The sequence below is a fragment of the Salvia splendens genome, chromosome 6 (assembly GCF_004379255.2).
Source record: "Salvia splendens isolate huo1 chromosome 6, SspV2, whole genome shotgun sequence".
NCBI classification, from domain to species: Eukaryota; Viridiplantae; Streptophyta; class Magnoliopsida; order Lamiales; family Lamiaceae; genus Salvia; species Salvia splendens.
Window position 1 is genome coordinate 35,146,657 of NC_056037.1, and position 27,861 is coordinate 35,174,517.

The following is a 27,861-nucleotide window of genomic DNA, read 5'->3' on the forward strand; positions in this document are numbered from 1 at the left end:
CATTAACCTCGGATCAAATATTTTGACTAAATTTGTTTCACAAAACGTTTAAAATTAAATTAATGTTCACCTTCTTAGAAATAGCAAGTTAAGACCTCAATTCTTGGCATTATGTGGCGTTCAAGTTTTAATTCCATGAGGCCCATGTTATAACATCGGCTCGCACTGTTCCATGCTGAGATGTTCGGTTTTTATTTCTTTCAAAATGGCTGAGAATTGTAACTGTATTGAAGAATTGAGTCAAGAATTGGTGTCAAAATACCATCTATACCCCTTTGATTTTCAATTTCCACCCAATTCAACTCATCTCTACCCTCTCTCTCATCTGCATTCTCGTCAACTCAATTTCCACCCAATTGTAACTGCATTGAAGACGATGGGTGCGCAACACATGTGGGTGACGCGTAGATGGCATCGTACATCTCAGCGGCGGTGGTGGGAGCGGATGTAAACGTTGGTGCTGCCGCACGCCGCTGCGCCGTTTTTTTATGATTGCGGTCGCTATTGATGGTAAATTTAAAGAAAATGAAGAAAGTGTTTGAGCTTTCTATGAAACGTTGCTTAGATTCCTCTGTGATTTTCTTTTAGGAGTTTTACCATTGTTGAATGAATTTGTTGAATCTGGATTGTTTTCTTTACAAGTGAAATAATCTCTCGCCCAAAAAATTCACGGATTATGCAAAAGCTACGAGGGCTTTTTAGTCTACTCATAAAGGAAAGAATAAAAATTAATTAATTCAGAACTTAAAAATTGTCAAAACATGACAATTTCTTATACACTGAACATTATATTTGAGTTCTAATTCTGTGGGCCCCTCATCACTAAATTCTCTCATGTTTTAATTCTCATCATCCCATATCAAGGAACTGAACATGCCCGTAAACGCTTGTAGTAGCATTTTTTTTTGTGAAATTAATTTTTTTTGACGATCCTCATATTGTTAAATCTTGTACCTTATCATCATGTGATTTTTTGACAACTAACTTTTGTTCATTTACTTTATGGGAATGCTTTTAGGAGTCTAGTACATGATATCTATTTTTTGTTCGTTTAAGGATCACAACACTTAACGATAAAAAGGGAGTCAAATTGAAAATTAAACAAACCCTTCAACCGTATTGATTCAAGTTGTTGCTCTATGGTGTTTGAGACACTACAATTGTGTTTAGTTGATGATGATGTGATGAACATGCAGCAGCAGCAGCAGCGCGCCATAATCATCTAGCATTCTCGCACCGTCCTTTTGATGATGTGCATTAATTGACAGTTCCGTCATACGGGAGTTCCACAAAAGTTATATAGATATACTATCACTATATGGAACTACAAATATCTCTCTCTCCTCTGCTTCAAGATTACAGACATACTTACAAGATATTCAAAAGTTTCTTGCAAAAATAAATAATTGAAGGACAGATTGAACAACCTCTTAATTAGTCGATGGTGGTCTGTTTTAGCCTTTTGGATTTGGGCGGCCTCTTGTCTTCCTCGTGTTTATTCCTTAGATACTCAAGATCTTCTCCACTCAACTTCCCCTTAAGCCTTTTGTTTAACTCATATGCTTCATATAATATCTGTTTGCATTCTTTACTAGCAAGATTATGGTCTACCACTGCACACAACACAAATAAAGCAAGAAATTTTTATAAAAAAAATACCAAAAAACCAGTATGTATAAATGATGTACCAAAAGGTCTGGTATGACATCAATATGAGAAGATTTCATTATAGTAGGAGTATATCGTATGGCAACAAACCTGGCTTTGGATAATCCTTTCCAATTATGCATTTTGCTTTAACTTGTATGCTCATAGGCGCTGTCCATGGCTCATAGATATACTCCTTAGGCATGTCTGCAATAACAACGTGGGCTTTAAACTTCAAAACCATCGTGCATAAAAAGTTGAAGAATCGTAGAGCAATGTATGGGCATACCTTTTAGTATCGGGAGAAAATGCCTGATATAATTGCCATTAGGGTCATACTTTTTCCCGAAAGTAATTGGAGAATATATACGGTTATACTGGGAAAGCAAGTCAAGAAAGATGATCAGAATTCAGTTTATCACCTATGTAGTTCATGTCAGAGTATGAAGAAAATAGGCAAGAGTTATTCCCAGACCTGATAAAAGAAAGATGAGCATGATAACCACATCCAGTTGGCGTTATTGATTGCCCAGTCCGAATCAATAAGAAGCCTTTCAAAAACATCACGTCCTTTTTCCCAATGCACAAACTGTGAAGACAACCACAACACTGTCAACCAAACACTATATATGTATCTGGATGTTACCGATGCTTCTGAAGTTACTTACCAGATCTCCACGGGTAAGGAAGCAAGCAACACAGTGTCGGGCGAGATGATGCATCCAGCCCCACTTCCGAAGCTGCTAGACCAAAAAACTAAACGTAGATGTAAAGGTTGTCCAACGCAATCCATGACAGAACTAGCAGACAAGTTGAAAGACTGAGAAAATTGGCCAAATTTCAAATCTGACCTGCATCATTATGGCATCAATCCAAGGAAATCCGGTCCTGGCATCTCTCCAAGCAGCCAGCAGTTCGTCGTCATTTTTCCATGGTATCTGTATAAAATAATTTCAATCAAAATACCAGGATATATAACACATTGTCTACTCTTGAGGTTTCTCTATATGCGGTAGATTTCTTTCAAAAACATGTTTATATCCATTACCACTCAGAAGTTGTAGCAATGGAGACAAAGCATGCAATCTTGTTTCAAGTATGACAGCAGGAAACAAATAAATGAGTCTCTAATTTCAAAGAAAGAACAAAACATACAACAGAGAGACACACTCTTCCTGGATAAATCATGTTTTGTAATTCAAGACATAAACTGAAGTCACAATTAGTACCTGTCTACAAATTTGATTGTCCTTCATTTGATCAAAATTAGGAGTACCAAAGGCGACTGTGTAGAAGAAATCTCGCCATAACAGCTACAGGAACTCAGAATGTCAGTTCGATGAATTCATGACATTGTATGTTATAGTACAGTATAATAAACTAATTAACCTGTCCAAGAAGGGAAACGGGGGGAGATGTGTGCTTTTTGCAATTTCTCTGAACCTCTTGTATACATTGGTAAAAGTACCTGGAAGAAACACAGCCAAACTGCCAACAATTTGTAAACAGAAAAGGTTAGGGGGCTTCAAGTAAATAAAAAAATGAGAAAACTATGCTTAACCTACTTTCAAGTAGGGTGATAAAACAGTTGTTGCTGGTTTTATAAATGAAGATGGATCACCCTTGGGTTTCTCAAAATTAGCCACCCACTCCTGCAACACAAGAATTAGGAATATCATGTACAATACGTGTAGACTAAAGGGAAGCCAGCAGAATCTCATAACTATGGAGTACTAAAACTTATCAAATTCCGAGGTAAACCCTTTATATACAGGCATAGTAGCCCAGAGTCATAGCTCAAGAGTATTTCAGAATATATTATCACAGATTGACAGATATATGCCCCATAAACCGAGCAACTTTTTGCAGTTCTGGGAGAATGGAGATTGTACTCATGAATACCTTGTTTTCCATAGAAGCTTTCAACCTTCTCAATCCTTCTGATTCTCCACCCTTAAAGGGGGTATTTTCATCCTGTTAATCAGTGCTTATTTGTTACAAAGCGTTTGAATTAGGCAAACTTTTTAATGAAGAAGTCATTGCATACCTCTGGTGTGTCCTCATAGCCAAGCTCCTTGATTGATGGGACTTTAATGATCGGGAAATTCCCCAAATTTCCAACTGATGGGAGCCGGTTTTGCTCACTAAAAAGTGTAGATGATGTCCAAGAGGGCTCCCCAGCTAGCTTGACAAAAGACTGATAAGTCGAAGGCGGCTTTCCACCGTTCTAGGATCAAATAATGAAATGGAGTCAATGAAAATAATACGTTGATGATGAGCAGTAGGGAACCACTAAATTTTAAACAAAGCATACTAACCTTTTCTATGATATCTGCAGGATTGAAGAGTGTATGACTCACAGGAGAGTAAATCTCTATACCAGCAGCAGTAGCATATTTCTGTACGAGCCAATGTTAAACCTCTTCTTATAGAATATTGATGAAAAGTCAAAAACTGCTAAATCCTCGTGCATTCAAAGAACATATTATGGCTTCCTAAGTAACATTATGACTAGCAAAGAATGCATTATGATTCCGGAAACACTTACTCTGACTTTGTCATCCAAACTCTGGTAATACGGCTCAGTGTCAAACTCAAAACACAGCTTCTTTATGCTCCACTGGTGTTTCATCATGAAATAAATGACATTAGGATATACACTTACAACATACAAAGTTAGAAATACACAGCAGACCAATCATGTCGACTAGAGCTCGGTAACTTAAGATGTACAAACATGAATTTGTATGTTCAGTTTGTGCCAAATCCCAATTTGAATATCACATATAACTGCCCAGTGCAGAATTTGTTGTGTAAAAAAGTTTAAAAAATTGTAGTGCTTCATCAAACAGAACTGGATGCATCACCAACCAACAGCGTTTATAATCATAATCGACAAGACTTCAAGTATAACAGGCAGTAGTTACATATTTATCCACTGACTCCAAATGAACAAGTTCAAGTGCAGAATTCCCACCTTAGGGATTAGAAAGCAGATTTAAAATCGATAATTTCACTGAAACACAGACCTCAATTATGAGAGCTCAAACAAGCTGTTACAAGCCAAAACTCAGACCCAATTTCTCACCAAAAAAAAATCAGAAAATTGCTGAATTGATTAATTACCTCACTCAAGCAGCGAAACAACACGTCAGTGGGCTCACCCTTGAGCACCAGCAAACGCGATCCTAGTTTCTTAAGGTTAAGGTCAAGATCCGCCAGACTCTCGAGCAGGAACCTGATCCGGTTCAACCCGGCCCGATTCGACCCGGGGGAGAACGCGCTCGGATCGGGCTCCATGTAGCGCGGATCGATCACGAAAACCGGGTATAAAGCGGTCGACCCCTTGGCCGCGTACTCCAGCGCCGGGTTGTCGTGAATGCGGAGCCCCTTCCTGAACCAAATCAGAGAGTTCGACCCGGATGATGCCATCGTCGTCGGGTGCGGGATAGCGGGGAAGCGCATTTAGTGACAGTTGGAATTCGGAAAGGGAGCGGTTGTGTTTCCCGCCATAAAGTGATACTATTATGCGCCTGGGTGAGGTGGTTCGATAGTAGCCGTTTAACGAGGTGTTTTTCGTGTACGGTGCGCACATGGCGCAGGATAGTGGAGCTGGAGAGGTAAATTGTTGGATTGGCTGAGAAAATGCCACGTAGCGTCTGCACATAAAGCCTACCGCTTTATTAATGGCTATTAAACCATTTATTTATGACTAGATTTTTGAATGTTAGTTTTATAGAAGACATTTTCTCTTTAAAATGAATAGAAAAACATAGTGAAAGCGATAGCGTTTATTTCATACGTAAAAGGGTATAGTTATAAGAAAATTGTTATTTTTATTAGATGACATTCTCATTCGTTATCATATTGAGAATTTGAAAATAGCCTCATTCATTATCATATTTAAAAATTTTGGTTCTATGACACCATCTAATACGCTGATTAAGATTCACAAATATAAAAAAAAATGAACTTAGTTACAAGTGATATTTTGTTAGTGTTATCTTAAAAACGGTTAGAAGACAAGAGAAAGAAAAAATAAACCTAGCTTTATATAAAATCCAACTTCATAGTAATACATAGAGAAAGCTCATATATATACACATTGACTAACTAAACCGACCAAGCTTAAAAACTAAATCAAGATATAAATGAAAGCCCTAACAACTAAAGCAATAAGTAATCACAATATCTCAACTATAGTCACCATCATATTATGATTCTAATATATAAAATGTTAGGGAGTTTAAACAAAACGTGAACAAAACAGATGTCCTGAAAGGAGTGAAATACTTTCAGATCAAATCAATTTGGCGGTTCTACCAATATTTGATCGGATACAATTCAGGTTTCGAAGATATTCGTATGTCGATTCTGTAAAGAACTTTGAACCCAGAAATTGATCATAAGAAGAGGCTGAAAACGAAGAGTCGCGTCTCTTCATTTCATAACTGTTTTTAACAGTTTTTGGCGGGAATAATAAATTGCAAAAACAGTCCTTCAACTTTCGGAAATTACGATTCCGGATGAATTTTCTGTACAGCTCGACCCCAGCCAGGGGCTCTGCCCCTTGGACCCCGCTACTCGGGGGCACTGCCCCCGAACCCCCGTCTAATCATAAGAAATTCAAATAAGTGTACACTCCGCACTTCCAACTTATTTGATGTCTCATTATGGTCACGTTGATCAATCAAGTTAATCTAATTACACTAAAATATCCAACAATCCTCCCCTATTTTAGTGCAATCCTTGATTAACTAAAACAAGTCATCTCAAAATTCAAACTTTTGCATAAATGAAATATCGTAATGATTGAATTTCACCTTAGCACAATATACATTCCATACATTCGAATACCCATGGTGTCTCTAACGATTGAACCATGGGAACTCACTTTGAATACACGAAGATAATGTACACAAAAGTTTACATACAAATATGTTCTATCTTGACACTATATTTACTAGCCTATGTCCTTATCCTTCATAAACATATCGAAGCCAAGTCCTAGCTTCTTGAAGCGGCTAATCTTCATGCTTATGTAGGTAGTTCCTTTATTCTTGCACCTACATATGCAATTTTTCAAAAGAACTATTAAGGATATATACATTCAGCCTCCTTAACTTGTAGGTTTGAACACATACCTTGAGATGATTCTTCAATGTGTTCCAATCTCCAATTATTAAGCCTTCCACATTGAATTCAGCATCTAGTGTCATAATAAATGAGAATTGGGTATCTTAATATCAAAGATTTGTAGTGGACTTTAATCCCATCCCTATAGCCGACTTGAGCACAAGATCTCTACTTAACCCTTTGGTCAAATGATCGGCTAAGTTGTTATGAGTTCTCACAAACTCCACAGATATCACATCATCCTTAATAAGTTCACGAATCATGCTATGTCTAACACCTAAGTGTCTTGACTTTGCATTATACACTTGACTATATGCCTTAGCCAAGGTAGCTGCACTATCGCATCTGATAGATATAGGTGATATCGGTTTAGGCCACAATGGAATTTCATAGATTAAATTTCTTAGCCATTCAGCCTCTTTACCAGCTGCTGCTAATGCCACAAACTCTGATTCCATTGTGGAATTTGTGATAAAAGTTTGTTTCTTTGATGCCCAACATATAGCACCACCTCCAAGATGGAATACCCAACCACTTGTGGGAGAATGATCTTCCATATTGGTAATCCAACTTGCATCCGAATAACCTTCAAGAATAGAAGGAAATCCAGAATAAGACAAACTATAATACATGGTCCCTTTTAAGTATTTAAATACTTGATTCATTGCTTGCCAATGGATTAAACTTGGATTGTGAGTATATCGACTCAATTTTCCAACTGCAAAGGCTATATCGGGTCTAGTACTAATCATGGCATACATGAGTGATTCAATAGCCTTTAAATATTCAAGCTGATTCACAGCAACTCCTTTATTAGGCACGAGTTTTGCACTAGGATCAAAAGGAGTCTTAACTGGAGAACAATCTTTGAAATTAAATTTTTCCAACACATTCTCAATATACTGTGATCGAGAAATGAAAATTCCTTGTTCTCCATGTGTAATCTTAATTCCAAGAATCATATCAGCCTTTCCCATGTCTTTCATCTCAAACTTAGATGACAAAAATTCCTTTGTTTTATCCACTTGATCTTTGTCTGTACCAAAGATCAACATGGCATCTACGTATAAGCAAATGATGACCCATTTACCAGTAGTGTCAAATTTGCTATATACACACTTGTCTGCTTGGTTTAATACAAAACCATTAGACAACACCACGTCATCAAACTTTTGATGCCATTGCTTGGGGGCTTGCTTTAGTCCATAAAGAGATTTTACCAATTTACATACCTTATGTTCATTACCAGGCATGACAAAGCCTTCTGATTGTTTCATGTAAATCTCTTCATCTAATTCACCATTCAAAAAGGCAGTCTTAACATCCATTTGGTGAATTATTAGATTATGTATAGCCGCAAGTGCTAACAATAATCTAATGGTGGAAATCCTTGCAACAGGTGCATAGGTGTCAAAGAAATCAATTCCTTCATTTTGTCTAAAGCCTTGGATAACCAATCTGGCTTTATATTTGTCTATGCTTCTATCCACCTTCATCCTCGTTTTGAAGATCCATTTACTATTCAAAGGTTCACACCCATGTGGTAAATCAGTCAGTTTCCAAGTATTATTTTGGATTATATAATCCATCTCATCTTGGATTGCCTCTTTCCAAAATGCAGCATCCCTCGACCCCAGCCAGGGGCTCTGCCCCTTGGACCCCGCTACTCGGGGGCGCTGCCCCCAAACCCCCATCTAATCATAAGAAATTCAAGTGTACATTCCGCACTTCCAACTTGTTTGATGTCTCATTGTGATCACGTTGACCAATCGAGTTAATCCAATTACACTAAAATATCCAACATAAAAAAGTTAGCTACCGATTCAATTAGTATATATGCTTAAGAGTCAAAACTCATTTTGTTAATTTTATATTAAATTTGGGTAGATAGATAAACTTATTTCATTCACATTTTATTATAGATTTTGTATTATATAAAGGTATAACCTATGTTCATTAGCTTATTTAACCACTTCTTCTATGTCGAGTCAAACTAAAATATTTAAACACTAATTATTGGCCCATATGTATGATTTACAAGTTACTAATACACTAGGCCCACGGTCGAATTATTGGCCCATAATACAGTTATTGTGTCTTAATGAAAAGAAAATAACCACTTATTAGGCTCATCAAATAAAATTATTAGAAGTTTTTTTTACTTGGGATGAAATTAAGAGTGAAGGCTTATAAAACCTCTTAGAGCATCCACAATGGATGCCCGATCGCCTGAGATCAGGCTCAGGGGTCGTCGCGCGCGACCGAAAGATCGGTCGTCCCGTGCTCGAGGTGATCGGGCACCCATTGCAACACATCACCCAAGTCCGAGCCCGACGATTTTGTAATTTTAACTAAAAAATTAATTTTTAATTATAAAAATCAATCTTTAATTAAAAATTATTTTTAAAATTGAAATAAAGCTATAATTTCACAATGATCCATACTAAAAGACAGATCCATGAATTAATGAAAGATTATATTTCGTAGAATATAATACTTCACACTAGGTGAGTAAGTTTTGAATTGCTTGAGTAAACCTTTCATAGATAGGTTTTCAACTCCAACTTTCATTGTGACATCGATGTGGGACAATTAGTTTTACACTTAAAAGAGAGTTTTTGTTGCTTCATGTACAACTTTTGCTTTGTTTCAATACAAAATCTATGATTAGCCTAGTGGTAAATGTATTTTGAAAAATCATAAACTCTAACATTTTGTTTTAAATTTTGACTTTTATTATACTTTTCTCATTTTATTCGATTCTTTTTTTGTTTATACTTTTTTTTATAAAGCATGTTTATATTTTTATGATAATATAAATTTAGTGTTTGATGTGATATATCTTGGATTATGCATTATGTATGGTGAATTTGAGCAAGAATTAGATTTAGATGACTAGTTTGGTTTTTTAAAATTTAGTAATGTAGTTTTTTTAGTTAAGTATGATGTACTTTTTTTAATTAAGTAATGTAGTAGTTTTTTCAAAATTTTTGGTGTTTAATATATTTTGGTATTTTAGTAGGTAAAAACAAAAATAAAAAACAATAATATTAAAAATAAAATGCAAATTAAGTTTAATTGATATGGCTTCCCATTAGGGCATCACCATTGCAGAAGAAGGGGCGGGCTAAGAAATTCCCACTATGGCGCCCACTAGGGCATCCATTGTGGATGCTCGCCATACAAAACATTGTTGAGATAATTAAATAAGGAGAACCTAGTACTCGACTTTCGAAGAAATTTTTTACTTGTAACTTTATAAGTACAAACGTACAATGACATATTGTTGCCACATCAAATGTACCCCCCTGTCTAACTCTATGTGGTATATTTCTAAATATAGAAACATCGTTTTTCTAGTCTTTTTCTATCTTTTTTACTCTATTATTTATATTTATTTACAAAACAACACCATATAAATTCTCCGTGCCGAACTGAAAATGTTCACTTAGGACTGGACGGAGCTAGTAGTCAGGGGCGGAGCTACCATTTGAATTTATCCTATAATATATATATATATATATATATATATATATATATATAGGGTTTTGATCTATGCAAAACTAGATTTAAATGCAGAAACGCAGAACAATATCATAATTAGGTCACTTTTAGGTCATAATTAGGTAATTTTTAGGTCATGCTAACAAAGCATGACCTAAAACGATCTTAGCATGACATTAAACCCAAATATTATAATATGACCTAAAATTGCTTAATTATGACCTTCCGTGTTTTTGGTTAATTATTGACCATTAGATCATTTAATCCTAGGGCCAAGATTTGGTCTGCATTTCTGGATTTAAACACATACTTATTTTGATCATCTCCCTATATATATATATATACATACATATATATATAGGGTTGCGTTAAAGATAGAACCATTCTTAAGTGTAGAACCTAGAACTCTACATATTTTATTCATTGGATGAGGTAAAAATGACGGTCAAGATTAAAAATCATACATATTAGACTATGTTTTCACGACATTCCGGACTTAACATGTGAAAAAACTCACATGTTGATGGAAGAATGAATGAAACGAAGAAGAGTCCATGCATGCTTTATTTTTTTACTTCTCGGCATTCACCCATTAATAATAGTTTTGGTTGTAATGGGAAGTTGCTGTGCAAATCAACACCATTGGATTAAAAGATCTAACGACCTCCGTTTGGCATTTGTTCTACGTTTAAGAATGGTTCTATCTTGATCACAATCCTATATATATATATATATATATATATATATATATATATATATATATAGGTGTGATCAAATACAAACTCTCATTTATCATGCAAACTACAAACTCTAATCACACACCATCATTGTAACTAATCTACGGCTGTTAGGAGGTTACAAATTCGATGTCACCGGGCAGTACAATTTATGTCAGCGGGGGGTGTATATGGAAATATTTTTTGCCGGCAGTTACATACATCCTCATTTCACTCCAATTCTGCTTTGATTTTGTTGTTGATCCTCCTGTTATTTTTGTTGTTGACATTGCTGAAGGTGTGTTGCTGACATTATTAATTTGATGTTGACATTTGGTGTTAACATTATTGGAAATGTACATTTTTAGAGTTGGTGTTGTCATTGTTGCCAAACGAATGATTTTAGAGTTGTTGTTTACATTGTTGTTGACATCGTTGATGGTGTGTTGATCACATTCTGCTTTGATTTTATTGTTGCTCCCCCTGTTGTTTTTGTTGTTGACAATGCTGAAGGTGTGTTGCTGACATTATTAGTTTGTTGTTGACATTTGGTGTTAACATTATTGGAAATGTATGATTTTCCATTGTTGTTGACATTGTTGACATTGTTGATGAAAATTGGGGTTTTCAACGGAAACCTCACCTCCGGCTGACGCTCCAGCTGCTTGACCCGCTCGCCTCGCAGAACTCATGTCAACGCGATCCTTGAAGAACGGCGATTGCGTGGGGTACAAATTCGAAACGGTGGAATGGAGGAAATTGGAGAGGTGAGACGTGTTTAATGGGTGGAGCGTTGAACATGCTTAATTGATGGAATGGAAGAGAGAGGGGAAGACGTGATAAATGAGAGGTGCGATGAATAGCCGATATTATTGGGATTGCTTAATCTAAACGGATTTTGTGATTTCAGCTTATAATTTTTGTCCCAAAAGTAATCCTTGGTGACCGATTTTATAAGTTGTATTGACATGTGTAGAGACCATAAATTACAACCGTTGATTAAATATACTTAATGGATGAGATTATAGTTTGCATAGTTTATATCTTAGGGAGTTTGTATATTATCATGACCCTATATATATATATATATATATATATATATAGAGGTGTGAACAAATACAAACTCTCTAAAATACAAACTATACAAACTATGTCACCAGAGTGTACAAATTCTGTCACCGGAGTGTACAAATTATGTCAACGGACTGTACAAATTCTGTCACCGGGGGTCGATGTCAACAGAATGTACAAATTATGTCACCGGGGGATGTACGGAGTGTACAAATTCTGTCGACGGGGGTGTCCAAATTCTGATTTTTCGATGTCAAAATGTTGACATTAGAAAAATCTCTTATATTAACCGTTGATTAATTGTATTAAGTGAGTATGATTAAAGTTTGTATAGTTTGTATTTTAGAGAGTTTGTATTTTATCACACCCCTATATATATATATATATATATATATATATATATTATAGGAAAATGATCAATACAAAACTTGATCTCAATACAAAATCCAGACCAAATCTTGACCATGAGATTTGACAATCCAATGGTCAATAATTAAACAAAAACACGGAGGGTCATTGTAAAGCAGTTTTAGGTCATATTATAAACTTTGGGTTTGAGGTAATGTTAAGATCATTTCATGTCATCCTTACTATAATGACGTAAAAATAAGCTTACAATGACCTAAAAATGACTTTTGTATGTTTGGTTCTGCATTTTTGTATTAAGAATGGTTTTGCATGGATCAAAACCCTATATATATATATATATATATATGGTTGCGTTAAAGATAGAACCATTCTTAAGTGTAGAACCTAGAACTCTACATATTTTATTCATTGGATGAGGAAAAAATGACGGTCAAGATTAAAAATCATACATATTAGACTATGTTTTCACGACATTCCGGACTCAACATGTGAAAAAACTCACATGTTGATGGAAGAATGAATGAAACGAAGAAGAGTCCATGCATGCTTTATTTTTTCACTTATCTGCATTCACCCATTAATAATAGTTTTGGTTGTAATGGGAAGTTGTTGTGCAAATCAACACCATTGGATTAAAAGATCTAACGACCTCCGTTTGGCATTTGTTCTACGTTTAAGAATGGTTCTACGTTTAAGAATGATGATTATGAAATAATTAGAATGATGATTTTTTCCCTCTTTATTTAGAAATTGATTGACTTCGATCGGATTGTGCTACATTTGGCCGACCTCGATCGCACTTTAACTGAGATTTGTCTCTTGATATTTTTATGCACAAAAAATAAGTCTTCACTTATTAAATAATCTTTGTGTGTAAATGATTGCATATTAAATTATGCTTTGTGTGAATTATAATCTTGGGAGAACACAGAACAAAGAAATAAATGCCTGGATGATTCTGAAAGGAAAAATTCAAGAAAGTAAATTTCAAATTAAATAAACAAAGAATTTTGTAAAAAAATCGAGGAATGTAAAATCACTTATATTTCGTTTCGTTGGCAGTAAATGTGGGTTGGTAAAGTATTCAAGATTCCTATTTTCAGATTATATATGTGGTTCAATTTCTTTAAAAGCAAAAAGATTCCACAAAGAAATTTATTCAATTCCAAATTAAATCCTCTAATAATACAAAATGAATATTCCGAATTTGGGCTATAAAAGACCGACTTTGTACCCAAACGACGGAAATATTAATGTTTCTTCCAAAACAACAGAGTTATTGTTCTTTTCTATCATTGACAATCTTATCTTGGAGATGGCTTTTCTTTCATCTACAATCTTATCTTGGAGGTCGATCGCCCATCAGCATTCTGACTTAGTTGAAGCACCAATACAACATAGTTATTGTTCGACGACTTCTTCTTCTTCTTCGTGTGTTGTGTATGCGCCTCTCACCCTTGAAGTGTTGTGTGCTAGTTTGGAGTTTGTGAGAAAATTGTCTATCAAAGTGTTAATGAGGTTTGAAAATGAGTCCCTATTAGAAATGAGCCACTCACCCCATAAAAGGGATCATAAGGGGGAGAGTTATCCACACTTATATAGATTAGATGGGATCTTCACCAAGTCGATGTGGGACAGAATTAACACGCCCCCTCACGTGTGGGCCGGAAAGGACATCGGTCTTCCATCACGTGGGTAGGCAATGCAAGAGAAACCATCATCGATGTGGGCCGGAAAGGACATCGGTCTTCCACTCGTGAGGTAGATAAGAGATAAAGAGAAAACCATCATCGACTTGGGCCCGCTCTGATACCATATTAGAAATGGGCCACTCACCCCTTAAAATGCCTCATAAGGGGGAGGGTTATCCACTTATATAGATTAGATGGAATCTTCACCAAGTCGATGTGGGACAGAATTAACAGTCCCAACTTAGTTGTTAAGATGTTTTCCTTCTACCCTATAAATTACCTTAAATATAAATAGTGAATAAAATTAGTATAATCTGAATAATGTCAGACAGACTAAATCAAATCATCATCCTTTTAAAATACTAAATAATAATAATAATAATAATAATAATAATAATAATAATAATGTAATTAAGAAAAACTGAAAAAGTATGATAGGAGTATATGTAGCGTTGGAGGAGAATAATTAAGGTATTCATAAAACAAGCATAATTTCTTCAGCAAGACAAGATCAAAACTGATCAAGCGAAGTAATTTAATTGTTCCTATGTGGGAAACCGAATTTAATTTTTGTAATTTCAGAACCTCATTTAATACTAGTATTTATTCCATGATATAACAATTAATAACTCAGCATACAGTTGAAATAAATTTATTAGAGTCAACTACCCATGTTTTTTCACTCTAATGCATTACTGGCGATAAATTCATTGCACCAAATTATTGATCAATTATTACTTAATTAATGCCACGATATATATGTAAATACCAATTATAAATTGTACTAATATATATATATATATATATATATATATATATATATATATATTCTTTAGACAGGCTGTCTGTGTATCTATTTTTGCGGTAAATAAGATAATCATTGCATATCATAATTTGCAAAATTAGGCACATACTATATTGATATATTTGTATGTGTATATTTTTTAATCATTTGTGGAAATGATAAAATCTTTATAAAAATACTTACATTGTGTGCCAGGATTCTTCTGAACAAAATAAAGTAAGATCGAATAAAACAAAAAACTGAACTCTGAAGTAAATTTTTTTAATTATTGAACCATTGGTTTGTATTATTGCATGTTGGTAGTATGCCACAGGATATGACAACAATACATCTAATCCGATCATGATAAGTCAATGCCTGCTGTATAGACACAATATTGCAAAATACCTAATTTAGTTGGATTTTCAACTTTGATATTATTGTGTTTCGTTACTATAAGATGCATGTGTATAACACATGATCACTCGTTTTAATCATATTAATTAGTGCCATTTAATATTCTACTAATATTATAACGAATATCATTATCTAATCATGCTGACCTTATGGTGATTCTTCATTCTATGCGAAATTAGATGAGAATTTAAATCATAAATATCTAAAATTCTCTATCGAACCTCTTGATGTTTTTTATGATGAAGTAAAAATCATCTAATGGTGAATAGAAAGCTCGAAACAAAGAACTGAACAAACAGTCACAAAAATAATACTTTTAAAATAAAAGAAATTATGCCGAATACAAAGACAAAAGTATTAAAACCAGAACATGGTCTCCTAGAAGAAGGTAAACATGAAGGAAAAACTATCACAACATAGCACTATCGGATTCGCCAAGTAATATCACATCATGCATATCAAATTATCCACAAATCGAACGAACTAAAGATGGAAAATATTAACATAACATACAAAACACCAATAAAATTAGATAACTACATATAGCTAGGAAGAAGAAGAAAACTCATGAAGGCTAACAACAACTACGCCATAGCTCTAAATTGCATCATATATATATATATATATATATATATATATATATATATATATATATATATATATATATATATATATATATGTCGCGTTGGCCGCTTCTCTAGAAAGTTTAAAGCAAAGAGGATTTAGCCAATTTGTTCCGTCCCATAATAGATGTCACACTTTTCTTTTTAGTTTGTCCCACAAAAAGATGTCACATTTCTTCTTTTAGAAAAAATTCATTCTCACATCAATTATAAAACTATATTTTCTCTCACCACTTAACACACAAAATAACATCTCCTAAAATTCTGTGTCATCTCCCAAGTGTGACCTCTGCTATTATAGATTGTGACATCATCATACTTGAGGGTGTGACAGAGATAAAAGTATTGGAACCAAGACAAGACTCCAAAGAAGAAGTTGATTTTCTATTCCAAAATTGCGATCTCATATTAGATCATAAATTCCTTATTTAATTATTTATACATCAGCTGACTTTTACACTAGCAAAATTATTTGAAAGACCTTGTGACTGCTCCGACAAGCAAGCCTAATGTAATTTAAATTGCATAATTTTAAGCAATCTATGGAAGAAAAAATGAAACGTAATTAAAATAAACTGCAATGGAAGCAAAGATTAGTACAAAAGGAACACTTCAACAGCTATTCATAAATGGAGTACAAAACTGTGATTCTAAGTTATATTTATAGTCATTATAGCTGTATTCGTATTCTTTATTCATGCTATCTACTGTACAATATAGGCAGATCCAAGAATATGATTTCTAGACCTCAAGAAATCGTGTTGACAGCAAGGACACTTCATAGAGCAAAAGAAACAGAGACACCAGTCATTATTTTGAACTATTTATTTTATTTTATTTCACTTCATTTCCTTTTTTTGCTTTGTGTATTTTTTTTGTTTGAATTGTCAATAACCTCAAGGGTATGAAGTGTAATACACTACATAGAACTATTTTTAATCACAACTAGTTTAGTCCATGTTAGCATTTTATGTATTTCATTTTTTTTTATTAAAACCTCATAAATTGCGACTTTACCTTCATAAGGAGGAATAGAAATCATAAATTAGGTAGGCTCACTTTTTTTCTTATAAGTTTTAAGTTTCACGATTCTTTTAATAGTTTATGATAAGTGCTCATATATGGTGGGCAATATTTACAAATGATGTACGTAGAAGGATGGTAGTATGGCCACTGGGCCCACACTTAAAAAAAATCAAGAATATGAAGTACTATTAGTCTTTTTTAATTAAAGAGATTAAATTCTAGTAACATCGTAACTATATGGACTATATGTTACTCTTTCAAAGGTATGATTACGGGAATAAAAATTTAGTGATTTGAACATATTATCATGATAAAGTTTGATCAATCACAAATTATAATAGCAAAAATATGTTTCTCTTTTTATGAGTATGATTAATTACACATATTTTGTGTTACTAATTATATATTATATATTATATATTCGTATCATTAAACTTTTACTCGTGATTATTGGATTTAATTTTTGAAATCCTCTCATATTAAACACTCCCATTGAAACGACATGAACTACAGTGTCCAAACATCTCTACCAAAAAGAAATCAAAATGCAGACATCTCAAATGCCAATATAATAACCAAAAGTCAAGATGTGTACAACCAAGAATTTACATATTCGAAATACAAAAGACAGGGAAGATACATATATATATATATATAGATTTTCTTGATCACTCCATCAATCCTTGACAAAATGACCTAACACCAACTTAATTAGCCATCGCCCTAGAAAATTAGAGGGCTGAGCTAATTAACACGTGAAAAAGGGTTAGATGAAATCCTACCAAACACTCACCATCCCAAGTTAGAAGAAATTAACACCCCCCTAATTAGTGGAAAATTCTTTTTTTTTCTTCATGATAATAACAATACTTTTTACTACTAATTAATAAAAAAATTGCTAGTATTATAATTTAGTGAAGACGATGGGCGCGCCGTGCTGCGGGTGCAAAAGCATGAGCACGGAGGGCGCGTGCTGGTAGGTGGGCGCGAGGTGGAAGGAGAAGCGCTGGAGGATCATCGCGACGGCGAGTTTGGCTTGGAAAATGGCGAGGTTCTGGCCGACGCAGCGGCGGGCGCCGAGGCCGAAGGGCATGTAGGCCATGGGGTGGGTGGTGGCGTGTGCGACGCCCTTGGAGAAGCGGGCCGGGTTGAAGTCGTGCGGGTCGTGGCGCCACAGGGTCGGGTCGTGATGGACGGCTAGGATTGGGATCAGGAGCTCCGTGGAGCGGGGGATGTGGAGCCCACCCAGCTGCATATCCCGCTTCGCGCGTCTGATTATGGCCACTGCTGGCGGGTACAAACGCAGTGATTCGTTCAGGATCATTCCCAGCTGCATCATCAACCACCAAATTAGCTTTTTCTAATTAAAATAAAAAAAAAGATCCATTTATATTACATTTAATCAAAATACACGATCCGACCTCCTTTACTTAGATATGAATCTAATAAAATAGTTTCAATTATAAACATTATTAGGAACCATGACTTCAATTAAGTACTATGTTACTCCCTTCATCCACTAAAAGTATGACACATTTTTTGCAATACGAATTTAAATAAAAAGTGATTCAGATATGTGAGTGGAGAATGTCTTATCTTGACCTCAAAGGGGCTAATTGGTTAAGCACCTAAAAATCATATTCTTAGATTTTTTTTTCCTTTTATAAAGACTCTAAATTTAACTAAATTTTATGTAAATAATCATACAAAACTCCCTATCCTTTATCTAATTATTAAAATACTAAACAAATTAAAGAAATATAATTCCTACTTTTTTTCCTGTGTCCGCTCTTGGTGCCAATTGATGTGGGTTAAGCTCCTATTCCATTCTTAGTGTGTCCATTAACGGCAATGCCAGCAATTACTACTATAAGTTAATATATCATTATAAATTGTATAGAATTTATTTTTGGTGGATAGAACTAAAATGGTAATTTTGTGGAGATATGAGGTGTAAGTAGAGTAATGTGCAATAATGAAGGGCGAATCAAGTAATGTATTGGTTAATGATTTGAGTTATGCATAAAGGATAGTAGTGTAGTAGGTGCGCTTTATAGGTAGGCGTGAAGAGGCGTGGTTGGAGGTGGGAATTTTTGTGAAATGTCTCTGTTGTTTAGGACAGTGGAAAGTTTAAATTAAACCCAAGATTTGGTGTTGGACATTCTAATTAATTAACTAATACCACCTATCATATCTTTTCTTAATTCAAAAAATATATTGTCCGGACACAATAATCAAGGCAGATATTTCACACATAATCATAGTAATTTGATTCACGAGGAAGAGGGGACCAAGAAAAGGAAGTAATACCGTTTTGAGCTTGGGGAGATCATCCTTGGTAGGGCAATCACGTGCTCCGCACACCCTCAGGACCTCCTCACGTGCCTGTTCCTGCCACTGGGGATGCATGGCCAGCAGCACCGTCGTCCACGTCAGCAGATTCGCCGTGGTGTGCTTTCCGGCGAAGAATATCGTCTTGCACTCCTCCACCACGTCGCTCGCCGTCATCGCCACCGCCGATTCCTCGCCCTCTCTCTCGCTCGCCTTTATCATCACCTCCAATAAATCGTTCCGACATTCGTCTGACACACCCTGACACCTCCTCCTTCCTTCGATCAGCTTCACCAGCGATTTCCGAATTTCCTTTTCCAGTCTCCAAGATATTCTGTTCTTTTTCGTCGGCAAGAATCTGATCAATTCAATTACACCCCTTAATCACTGTTTCCAAGCCTAATCGTATTAAATTAATGGAAAATTTTCAAAAAAAATCAAATTAAATTACAAGAGATGAAAATTTCGCAACGATCGATCTCATCGGTCACTTTTTTAGTGAAAGATGTTTGCAAACCAGAATTCGATATTCTATTTGGCAATTAATTTGTCCTAAATTAAATGAATTTACCTGTAGCCAGGGATGAAGACCTTCTGATAGGCCTCAGTGGCATGTTCCATCTGCTGAGATTGCAGCTCAAAAATGGCTTTTCCTTCCTCATAGCTTCTCCCAAAAGTAGCTCTTGTGATCACATCCTCAACCACTTTCTCAAACCAATCTGATACATCTACTTCCACTTTCCCACCATTGCTCATTTCCTCATTCAATTCCATCATTGCTGCTTCCATGCTCTTCCCCATCATTGGCATCATCAACTACCAAAATATCAATTTTCCAAATTAATTAATTATTTAAATGAAAATTAAGCATTAAATTGTTATACCTTGAGATTTTCTGTGTGGAAAGCTGGCTGGATGATCTTCCTGTGGTGAGACCATTTCTCCCCCTTGAGGCTGAGCAAGCCATCACCTTCAATTTTCCTAACCAGTGGTGGTGACTCATTCTTCTCAAACAGCTCTGATTTCAAGATGAAGATCTCTCTAATTAGGGCTGGATCAGACACTGTCAGCCTTGCTGTTGGCCCAAACCACACTAGGAACATGGAGCCTGCATTTTCATTAATTAAATTAAATTTTTAATATGGGGCGATTGAAATGCATGGAGGAGGGGGGAAAAAGGTGAGAATTTAAATCACATTACTCCGAGGCTATGGATAGTGTAGACCCTACACAAGCACACACACACACAATGTTCCTCACAGCTCACACCAACTTATTTGGCTCAGCAAATATGTGTGTATGCATTTTGAAAAAAAGGTGTATGTATATGTATATGTAACATGTGAAGGGGAAAACAAGAAGTGAAGGGGAGAAGCATACCATATATCTTCTTCCAATGATGGTAGAAAGAGAGGACTCTAGGGAGAATATTGTGCGAGAGAGGGGGCATGGATTGAGCAGAAGCCATCATATTCAAGCTGGCTAATTCCTTCAAATTCCCCAAGAGGAGCTGGTATTTGGGGCCTCTGATTCCTTGTTTCATGAAGAAATTCTCAACTCTCCTTGGTGCCCACCACAGATGAACCACAGCTTTGAGCACCAGCACAAACAGAATGTATGAGATGAGAAGAAGCCATAGCAAATGGAAGTGGCTATCTTCCATTTTTCTTTATGGTATGTGAGAATATTGTTTTGGTGGCTGGATGGAATGTGTTTGTTTTTATACAGTGAAGAGAAAGTAGAGGTTTCTTGTCTGTTGTGTAGGACAACAGGATGAAGATGGGCTTAAACAGGCAGAGGGGAGAAGCAACCTAAAAGAATTTAAGGTCAACTAGTTGAGAGAGCAAATGACATTAATGAAAGTGAGGTGTCCTCATTCTATATTAATTCTTTCCAATGACAACACTGCCCCTGCCTTGCCTTCGCCGGGGAAAACTTTTTAGTAGGGATGTCAATCGAGTCAATCTTACTCAATGGAATGGAATGACGAGATTGGCCTCGCAGACTTTTCTTGATTTCTAATTTACTTATTTAATGAGAGGAACAAAAAATAATAGTTTTGGGAATTGTGGAAAAGAGAGGGTTGAGAAAACAGTGATCATAAATGAGAATTTCATTTATGAGACACACATTAATATTAGGCTCTGATCATGTCATGTGTCCAGAAACAACACTTTGGCCAACCTGAAAAGCCTTTAATTTTCCCACCAAATAGATACCATGCCTTGCTATGAATGTATATGTTACACTCAAATTATTTGGAAAATGAAATTTCATGCTTAATTTTGGCCTCTCTTTTTTTTTTTCTGGTGTGTTCTTCTTTCATATTTTAAAATGAAAAAGATGATGCAACCTTTTTATTTGGAAATAATGGAAGAGGCACATGCATGTTTGACTCTAGTTTATATTAGGGGGTCTCCACGACGTCTTAGGTAATGACAGGAAATTTGGATTATAACTACAAATTATCCATTTCACAAGTGAGAAAACTCCCTTTCAATTGATTTGATACATTCCCATTTATTTATGTGTTTCACAAAATTGTGATTTCAAACCTAATCAATCCTCTCCCCACTTTTCTATTATATATGTCACGCAAATCTGCCCCCATTTCTTCAATAATGTTTACGCGTGAAGCCTAAAAAATGAATATTTTTTTAGAAGAAAAAACGCGATGCCGATGTGTATGTATGGTGTTTGAATTGAAAAAAATTTGAACGGGCGTGATTGAATAGTTGGATGGGAAAGACGAGGAGGAGGAGGAAGAGGAGGAGGTCGGGGTGTTTGGAGGAGAGTGGTTAGTTTGATGAAATAAGGAGGCAAGGGAGGAGTTGTGTTTTGGAAGGATGCTCTTAAATTGATGCACATGGGAACAAGGGTGTCTATTTTATTGCTCCCTTTTTGCTGTGTTAGCGGGGGGATGTGCCTTGCTTGTCCCAAACCATCACTACCCCACTTCTCTTAATCTTGTCTTAATACTCCCAAAACATCATGGGGCCACTCTCCTCCCTCTCTCTCCTATTCACTACTCTATTTTCCAGCTCAAAACCCATGCCCACCAACAATGTATCGGATTTATATTTCACTTTTCAATCATTTGATAATACTACGAAAGTCTGAAAAAAGTTAATGAAACATGAATCAATTATTATATGAATAATATAAACATCTGATTGAAATGAATTAGTGAAATGTAATTGTGCTTATCAAAATGACACTCTAATAGCAAATAAATTGAAATGATGAAAAAGAATGTCTACTGCCAGATGTGATTACTATTTGGGGAATCGCATATTACAGAATTCGAGAATGCGATAATGTCATGTTTTCCATTTTATGTTTATTTAGTGCTTTCAAATTTTAGTACATATATTTTTATTATGATAATTAATAAGTTAAACTTTTTAATTTTCTTAATATTATTGAGGATTAGGATAACTAATCAAAAAACTGAGGGTATACGTTGGTTTGGGGCGTTGGATGGGCCTGGAGGAAACAGCCCGGGGCCCACAACTTTTTAGAACATTGGGCACCTATTTTTTGCTACTTTTTGTATTTTTTATATTCGGATACGTTTTCTATAAGTTCTATTTTGATATTTCATTTATAATTACTTTTACCAAAATATAAAAGATTGGCACTACGCTAGATGCCACCCTTATATACTTTTTTTTTGTTCTAAAGCTATAATTTACTAATATAGATGTTCATGTATAATTGTTAATAGAATAAGATATGAGATCAAATTATATAAACACCATTATTCTCCAAAACAGTTGCAGAGTTGGTGTCTCCTTTTCCAAGAAATAGAGAGTAGTGTTAGAAAACTGGTTAGGAGATGTTTTTCCCTTTTCCTATAAAAATGAGAATAGTGATATAATATTAATCTGTCTGTCTCTTGTCTCTACTACATGTACTGGCATTTAAACAAATTAATTATATGTAGGTAAAATCCTTGTGCTACCTTTTTCGCTAACCTTGCAATCTAATTTCCTTATTATTTTATGTAGTATTAATTAATTTCACCACCATCGCAATAATTTTTCAAATCTCATAATAAATGTTACTATGACGTACGTAAATGAGTATAAGGTAGAGTGGAGTACATATTTTCAGAATAAGTAATTTTAAAAATAATTTATAGTACTATTGAATATTGAAATTTTGTTTTGCTATATAGACTACAATTCCATACTAAGATTCTCAAAGTTCTCTTCAACTTTAGAGTTCTCAACATCAAACCCCCCTTCCCTTACGCACTGTTATATTCTGGAGTGATAAACGTTTATAATAAGCTCATCACCCTTGCAATATGTGATAAATAAAGTTCAAATTCGATTTGATAATGAATGAGTTAAGCGTGAATTTTAGGGGTGCTAAGACCCAATTACACCACCATCCCTTATAAATCAATAAATATTTCGAACATGAGCTTTAATGGATATGTTCTATTGTTTCAGTTCCATTACTCTTCATCAAAAGGTGCCTTTGCTATAATATCATGAGCCACATTGGCCACTATTCTAAGTTAGCTGTCAAACGTACTCACCGGCCATTGTCGGCTCATTTCCTAAGTCGTTGGATCTCTCAATAAAAGCATCAATGTTATAAGTCAAACAAGCTAACTCATTCAAAAATTTAGATGTAGTGACCCGACTTCCAGACTGACAGTTGTCCTTACAGACCAATACAAATCTTTTCATCGTGCTTTGGCTTCTTTCATAGGCCACCACTCAAGTCATTGGGCATATTAATGAAAACATCAACTGGCCAACCACAAGAACTCATCCAATAGACAGCCATTGACAACCCGACTTCCTTCGTTGTTTTTAAGTACGAGTCACTCAAAGTCCGTGCCGTGTATCAACTTGTCCCACGTTGATTGTGTAAACAACAAATTTTGAAGTCTATAGACCAAATGATTTATCTCACTTGATAGGGCAGTGTAAATTACACTGCCCTATCAAGTGAGATAAATCATTTGGTCTATAGACTTCAAAATTTGTTGTTTACACAATCAACGTGGGACAAGTCCGTAACCGGTGCATCTTACATTGAATTCGTAGTAGAATGATAAATTAAAAAGAAAGTACCTAACCAAAAACACAGTGGACCAAGCTATTTAAACAGGGGGCAGGTTGCCTAGTAGGTAGTGAATATATAGTTACTCCAATGAATAAGTGAAGACAAAGCAAACAGACATAGATAGATAGAATGTAAATCCAATTAGTAACAAGAATTAAGCATGGGATGGGTGGAGGGCCTCCCCTCCCATGAGGTAGTAGTGTAGGTGACTGATCCCTATCCTCCAGTGGCGGATCCAGGCGGGGGCAGGTGGGGGCGGTCGCCCCTACCCGACCATCCGGAGAGACTAAATTTTTCATTGAATCAAGCCGAAAATAGCATATCCGCCCCCTCCGTAGAGTGTAGAAATATTTTTGTTTTCAATAAATGTCATATAAAATTTAGTAGTCTAATGGTTTGGTTGTTGGATTTTTAACTAAGATGTCTAGGGTTCAATCCTCAACAAAAACATATTTTTTTCATTTTTCATTTTTTATTTTATCCATTCATATTTCTTCTTATTATCAAAATAATACCTTCAAATACTTTATGTAATCTAAACTTTTACTAAGTTGCATATATTATGTTGTTATATTTATTCTTTAGTTAAAATCATTTTTAATCTTGTGTTAAAGTGTTTTTTATCCTAAAGTACTTGTAATTTGATCCATGCATCTTAATTATTCTCTATGTAACAAAATAAACATTTTAAATATTTTTGAAATATAAATATTTAGTGCTCTACTTATATCACTTTTGTATATAGTATTTACAGTGATTTAAAATGTACATATATATACAATAATTTTATATTTTAAAATGAATAATTCATATTTGCAAGCTAAAGCATGTTTATATTTATATATTTTTTTATTTTAAAATAAATAATACATATTTGCAAGCTGAAGCATGTTTATATTTTATTAATGAAGCTAGTGCTACTTAAATATTAATATAATATTTATTTATTTTATTATTAAAAATAATATTAAATTAAATATTTAATATTTAAATATAAGTTCCGCCCCCGCCATTTTCGGGTCCTGGATCCGCCACTGCTATCCTCAGCTCATATTTTTTTTGTACTGCATCACACCACTTCTATATTTATTAAAATTATTTTGGAAAAATAAAGAGAAATTGAACAATAAGTACAGCCCTGTGAAGAGTTTGTCTGGTAGATGTGTGAATGGCATGTGCTTTTTATAAAGGAAGAGAGCACAGAATTGCTTGATTGTACTCTTTGCCAGTCCACTACCCGTTGGTTGTGCAATTAAACTGACCAATCCGTTACATTTGTCCATCTGTTTCATTTATTTTTTGATTGAGTTTGGTACCAAAAATACTCAATTTAAAATTACACTTTATACTCCGTCCGCCGTTAGGAGTCTCATTTCTTGGTGGCATGAATTTTAAGAAATGTTAAAAAAAGTTAGTGTAATAAGGGTCCTACTTGTATATATTAGTTTTAAATGAAATGTGAGTAGAGTGGGTTAGCGGAAGGTCCCTATTACCATTTATGGTAAAAGTGAACCAGGACTCCTATTCGCGGACGGACTAAAATAGAAAAACGAGACCCTTATTCGCGGATGGAGGGAGTATCTATTTTCTTTTCCTTTTTTTAATATTTTGTACTCCACTAAAATTGACGTGTGTTATTGTTATAAATAACACACGTTTTGGGGACCAATTTTTATAGGTTTAATTACATTTCTTACTTTGATTTGTACTTAGTTTAATCGTAGTATTTGTTGTTTGATTCGGAAGAATGTTTCCACCTAAATTGAAGTTTTTGCTTAAAATTGCAACATTCTGTCCACACACTTTAACAATAAATCACCACTAATTTGGCGGTGGTGAAATTAATGTGAGTTGGTGGGTGTGGTGTTGGGAAATTTATGTCAAATTGGTAGGCCAGATAATCTTATATTTTGTCAATTAATCCTTCTGAAATAGTACTAACATATTTTAATAGTAATAGTATCTTTGAAAGATGGATAATATTGATAGAACTTTGACACAATTTTTTAAACTTATATAATTCCACAAAGAAGTAACTAAACGCAACATCGACAAAATTTTGAACGCCAAAAAGGGGAACGAAAAGTTGATTGTGTATGGGAGATCCTTATTATTACAAATATTATAATACTCCTTTCGTCCTAATCAGGTGGCCCCCTTTTCCGAAAGATGTGAGATTTTATGTTGTTTTGTATATTAAGTGGAGAAAAAATAAAGTTAGAGTTAGTAATGGTTCTGTGTAGGGCTGGGGAAAAATATCGAAAAAATGATATATCGCTCGTATCGTATTGAAAAATATCAAAAAATTATCGGATTTTCGATATATCAAAATTTTCGATACGAAATGATACCGTATCGTAAGTTTTCAATACGATAACGATATGAATTTCCTTATATCGCGATATATCGTTTTATATCAAATATACGATATATATCGATATTTTCGATATATCGTTTTATATCGAATATACGATATATATCGATATTTTCGATATATCATTTTATATCGAATATTCGAATATATCGTATATATCGAAACATATTTGAAATTATAATTTTCGATATACAGGTATTCGATACGATATCGATATTGATATTATCCATATCGAAAGTTCGATATATCGAAACTGTCGATACGATAACGATATGAAATTCTTTCATATCGATATTTTCGATACGATACAACGTTTTCGATATGATATCTTGTATCGACCCACACCTAGTTCTGTGTTAGAAACAAGTCATCTTCGCTAAAATAAATTCAAAACAAAATTGTGTAATCTTCATCGGGATAAATCCAAAAAAGTGGGTCGCATCCAATATGACATGGAAAATACTTAATCGTCAATGACCATATTATTTTTTGTTTCGTTGTTATTTTGTACACAAATTATTTATTTATTTTTCAATTGATTCATTAAGAAATTGTGTTGATTGCATACAGTAGCCAGGGTGAGGAATCAGAATCCCCATTTTTTCACTAACTTCCCCTGAATTTAGGAATCAGATTACTTTCCTTGTTCTCTTATTATCATAACAAACGCTGGATTTTAAAATTCCAGGAATCAGATTACCTTCCTGATTAGAATTCTGACAAACGAACGGGGCCTAAGTTTAATTAAAGAGTGATAACTATTCATTATTTCCGTTGAAAATTTTGAAAATTTGAGAATACAAATTGTCCACAACACTCTTAATCTTTTGCATTTTTAGATCCTTTAATTTTAGTTGGAACATCTTTTAATAAACGTAAATTATAAATCATCATTGAAATGACACTATTAAATATGGAAATACTCATTCAATAACCTACGGTAATACTACTATTATTCGATGATATTAACGAATAGTTCGGCAGGTAAATTTCCTTATGATTCGTCTATAGTATTATCTTAATTATTTTAATTATCTTTTAATTATTAATATGAGAAGATAGTAATTATAGACTTATAGACCCTTTT

General features: G+C 34.5%; 2 protein-coding genes across 3 annotated transcripts; both read right to left on the minus strand.

Moving 5' to 3' along the window:
- Positions 1-969: 969 nt before the first annotated feature.
- LOC121810043 ((6-4)DNA photolyase-like) lies at positions 970-5,195 on the minus strand. 2 transcript variants are annotated; one of them, XM_042210937.1, is made up of 15 exons: positions 4,774-5,195; positions 4,196-4,267; positions 3,966-4,046; positions 3,695-3,874; positions 3,550-3,621; positions 3,213-3,299; positions 3,037-3,135; positions 2,877-2,960; positions 2,499-2,585; positions 2,316-2,387; positions 2,123-2,236; positions 1,937-2,024; positions 1,759-1,854; positions 1,428-1,613; positions 970-1,345 (listed from the first exon to the last, which is right to left on the minus strand). In XM_042210937.1, the coding sequence occupies exons 1-14, from the start codon at positions 5,110-5,112 to the stop codon at positions 1,435-1,437; spliced, it is 1,650 nt and encodes a 549-aa protein (XP_042066871.1). In that variant the 5' UTR covers positions 5,113-5,195; the 3' UTR covers positions 970-1,345; positions 1,428-1,434. The 2 variants fall into 2 exon arrangements, with proteins under 2 accessions (XP_042066871.1, XP_042066870.1); XM_042210936.1 differs by having other exon boundaries at positions 970-1,613.
- A 12,426-nt stretch (positions 5,196-17,621) lies between these two features.
- On the minus strand, positions 17,622-21,147 carry LOC121806565 (cytochrome P450 734A1-like). Its single transcript, XM_042206668.1, has 5 exons — positions 20,696-21,147; positions 20,200-20,423; positions 19,887-20,131; positions 19,295-19,673; positions 17,622-18,314 (listed from the first exon to the last, which is right to left on the minus strand). The coding sequence occupies exons 1-5, from the start codon at positions 20,976-20,978 to the stop codon at positions 17,889-17,891; spliced, it is 1,557 nt and encodes a 518-aa protein (XP_042062602.1). The 5' UTR covers positions 20,979-21,147; the 3' UTR covers positions 17,622-17,888.
- Positions 21,148-27,861: the final 6,714 nt, after the last annotated feature.

Coding starts and splice junctions, on each gene's coding strand:
- LOC121810043 (XM_042210937.1), bottom strand. CDS start 5,112: ATGCGCTTCCCCGCTATCCCGCACCCGACGACGATGGCATCATCCGGG. Junction 3,136..3,212: donor TTTTATCACCCTACTTGAAA/GTAGGTTAAGCA, acceptor AATTGTTGGCAG/TTTGGCTGTGTTTCTTCCAG. Junction 2,586..2,876: donor ACAATCAAATTTGTAGACAG/GTACTAATTGTG, acceptor TATTTTATACAG/ATACCATGGAAAAATGACGA.
- LOC121806565 (XM_042206668.1), bottom strand. CDS start 20,978: ATGGAAGATAGCCACTTCCATTTGCTATGGCTTCTTCTCATCTCATAC. Junction 20,424..20,695: donor TCATTGGAAGAAGATATATG/GTATGCTTCTCC, acceptor ATGAAAATGCAG/GCTCCATGTTCCTAGTGTGG. Junction 19,674..19,886: donor GTCTTCATCCCTGGCTACAG/GTAAATTCATTT, acceptor TGAATTGATCAG/ATTCTTGCCGACGAAAAAGA.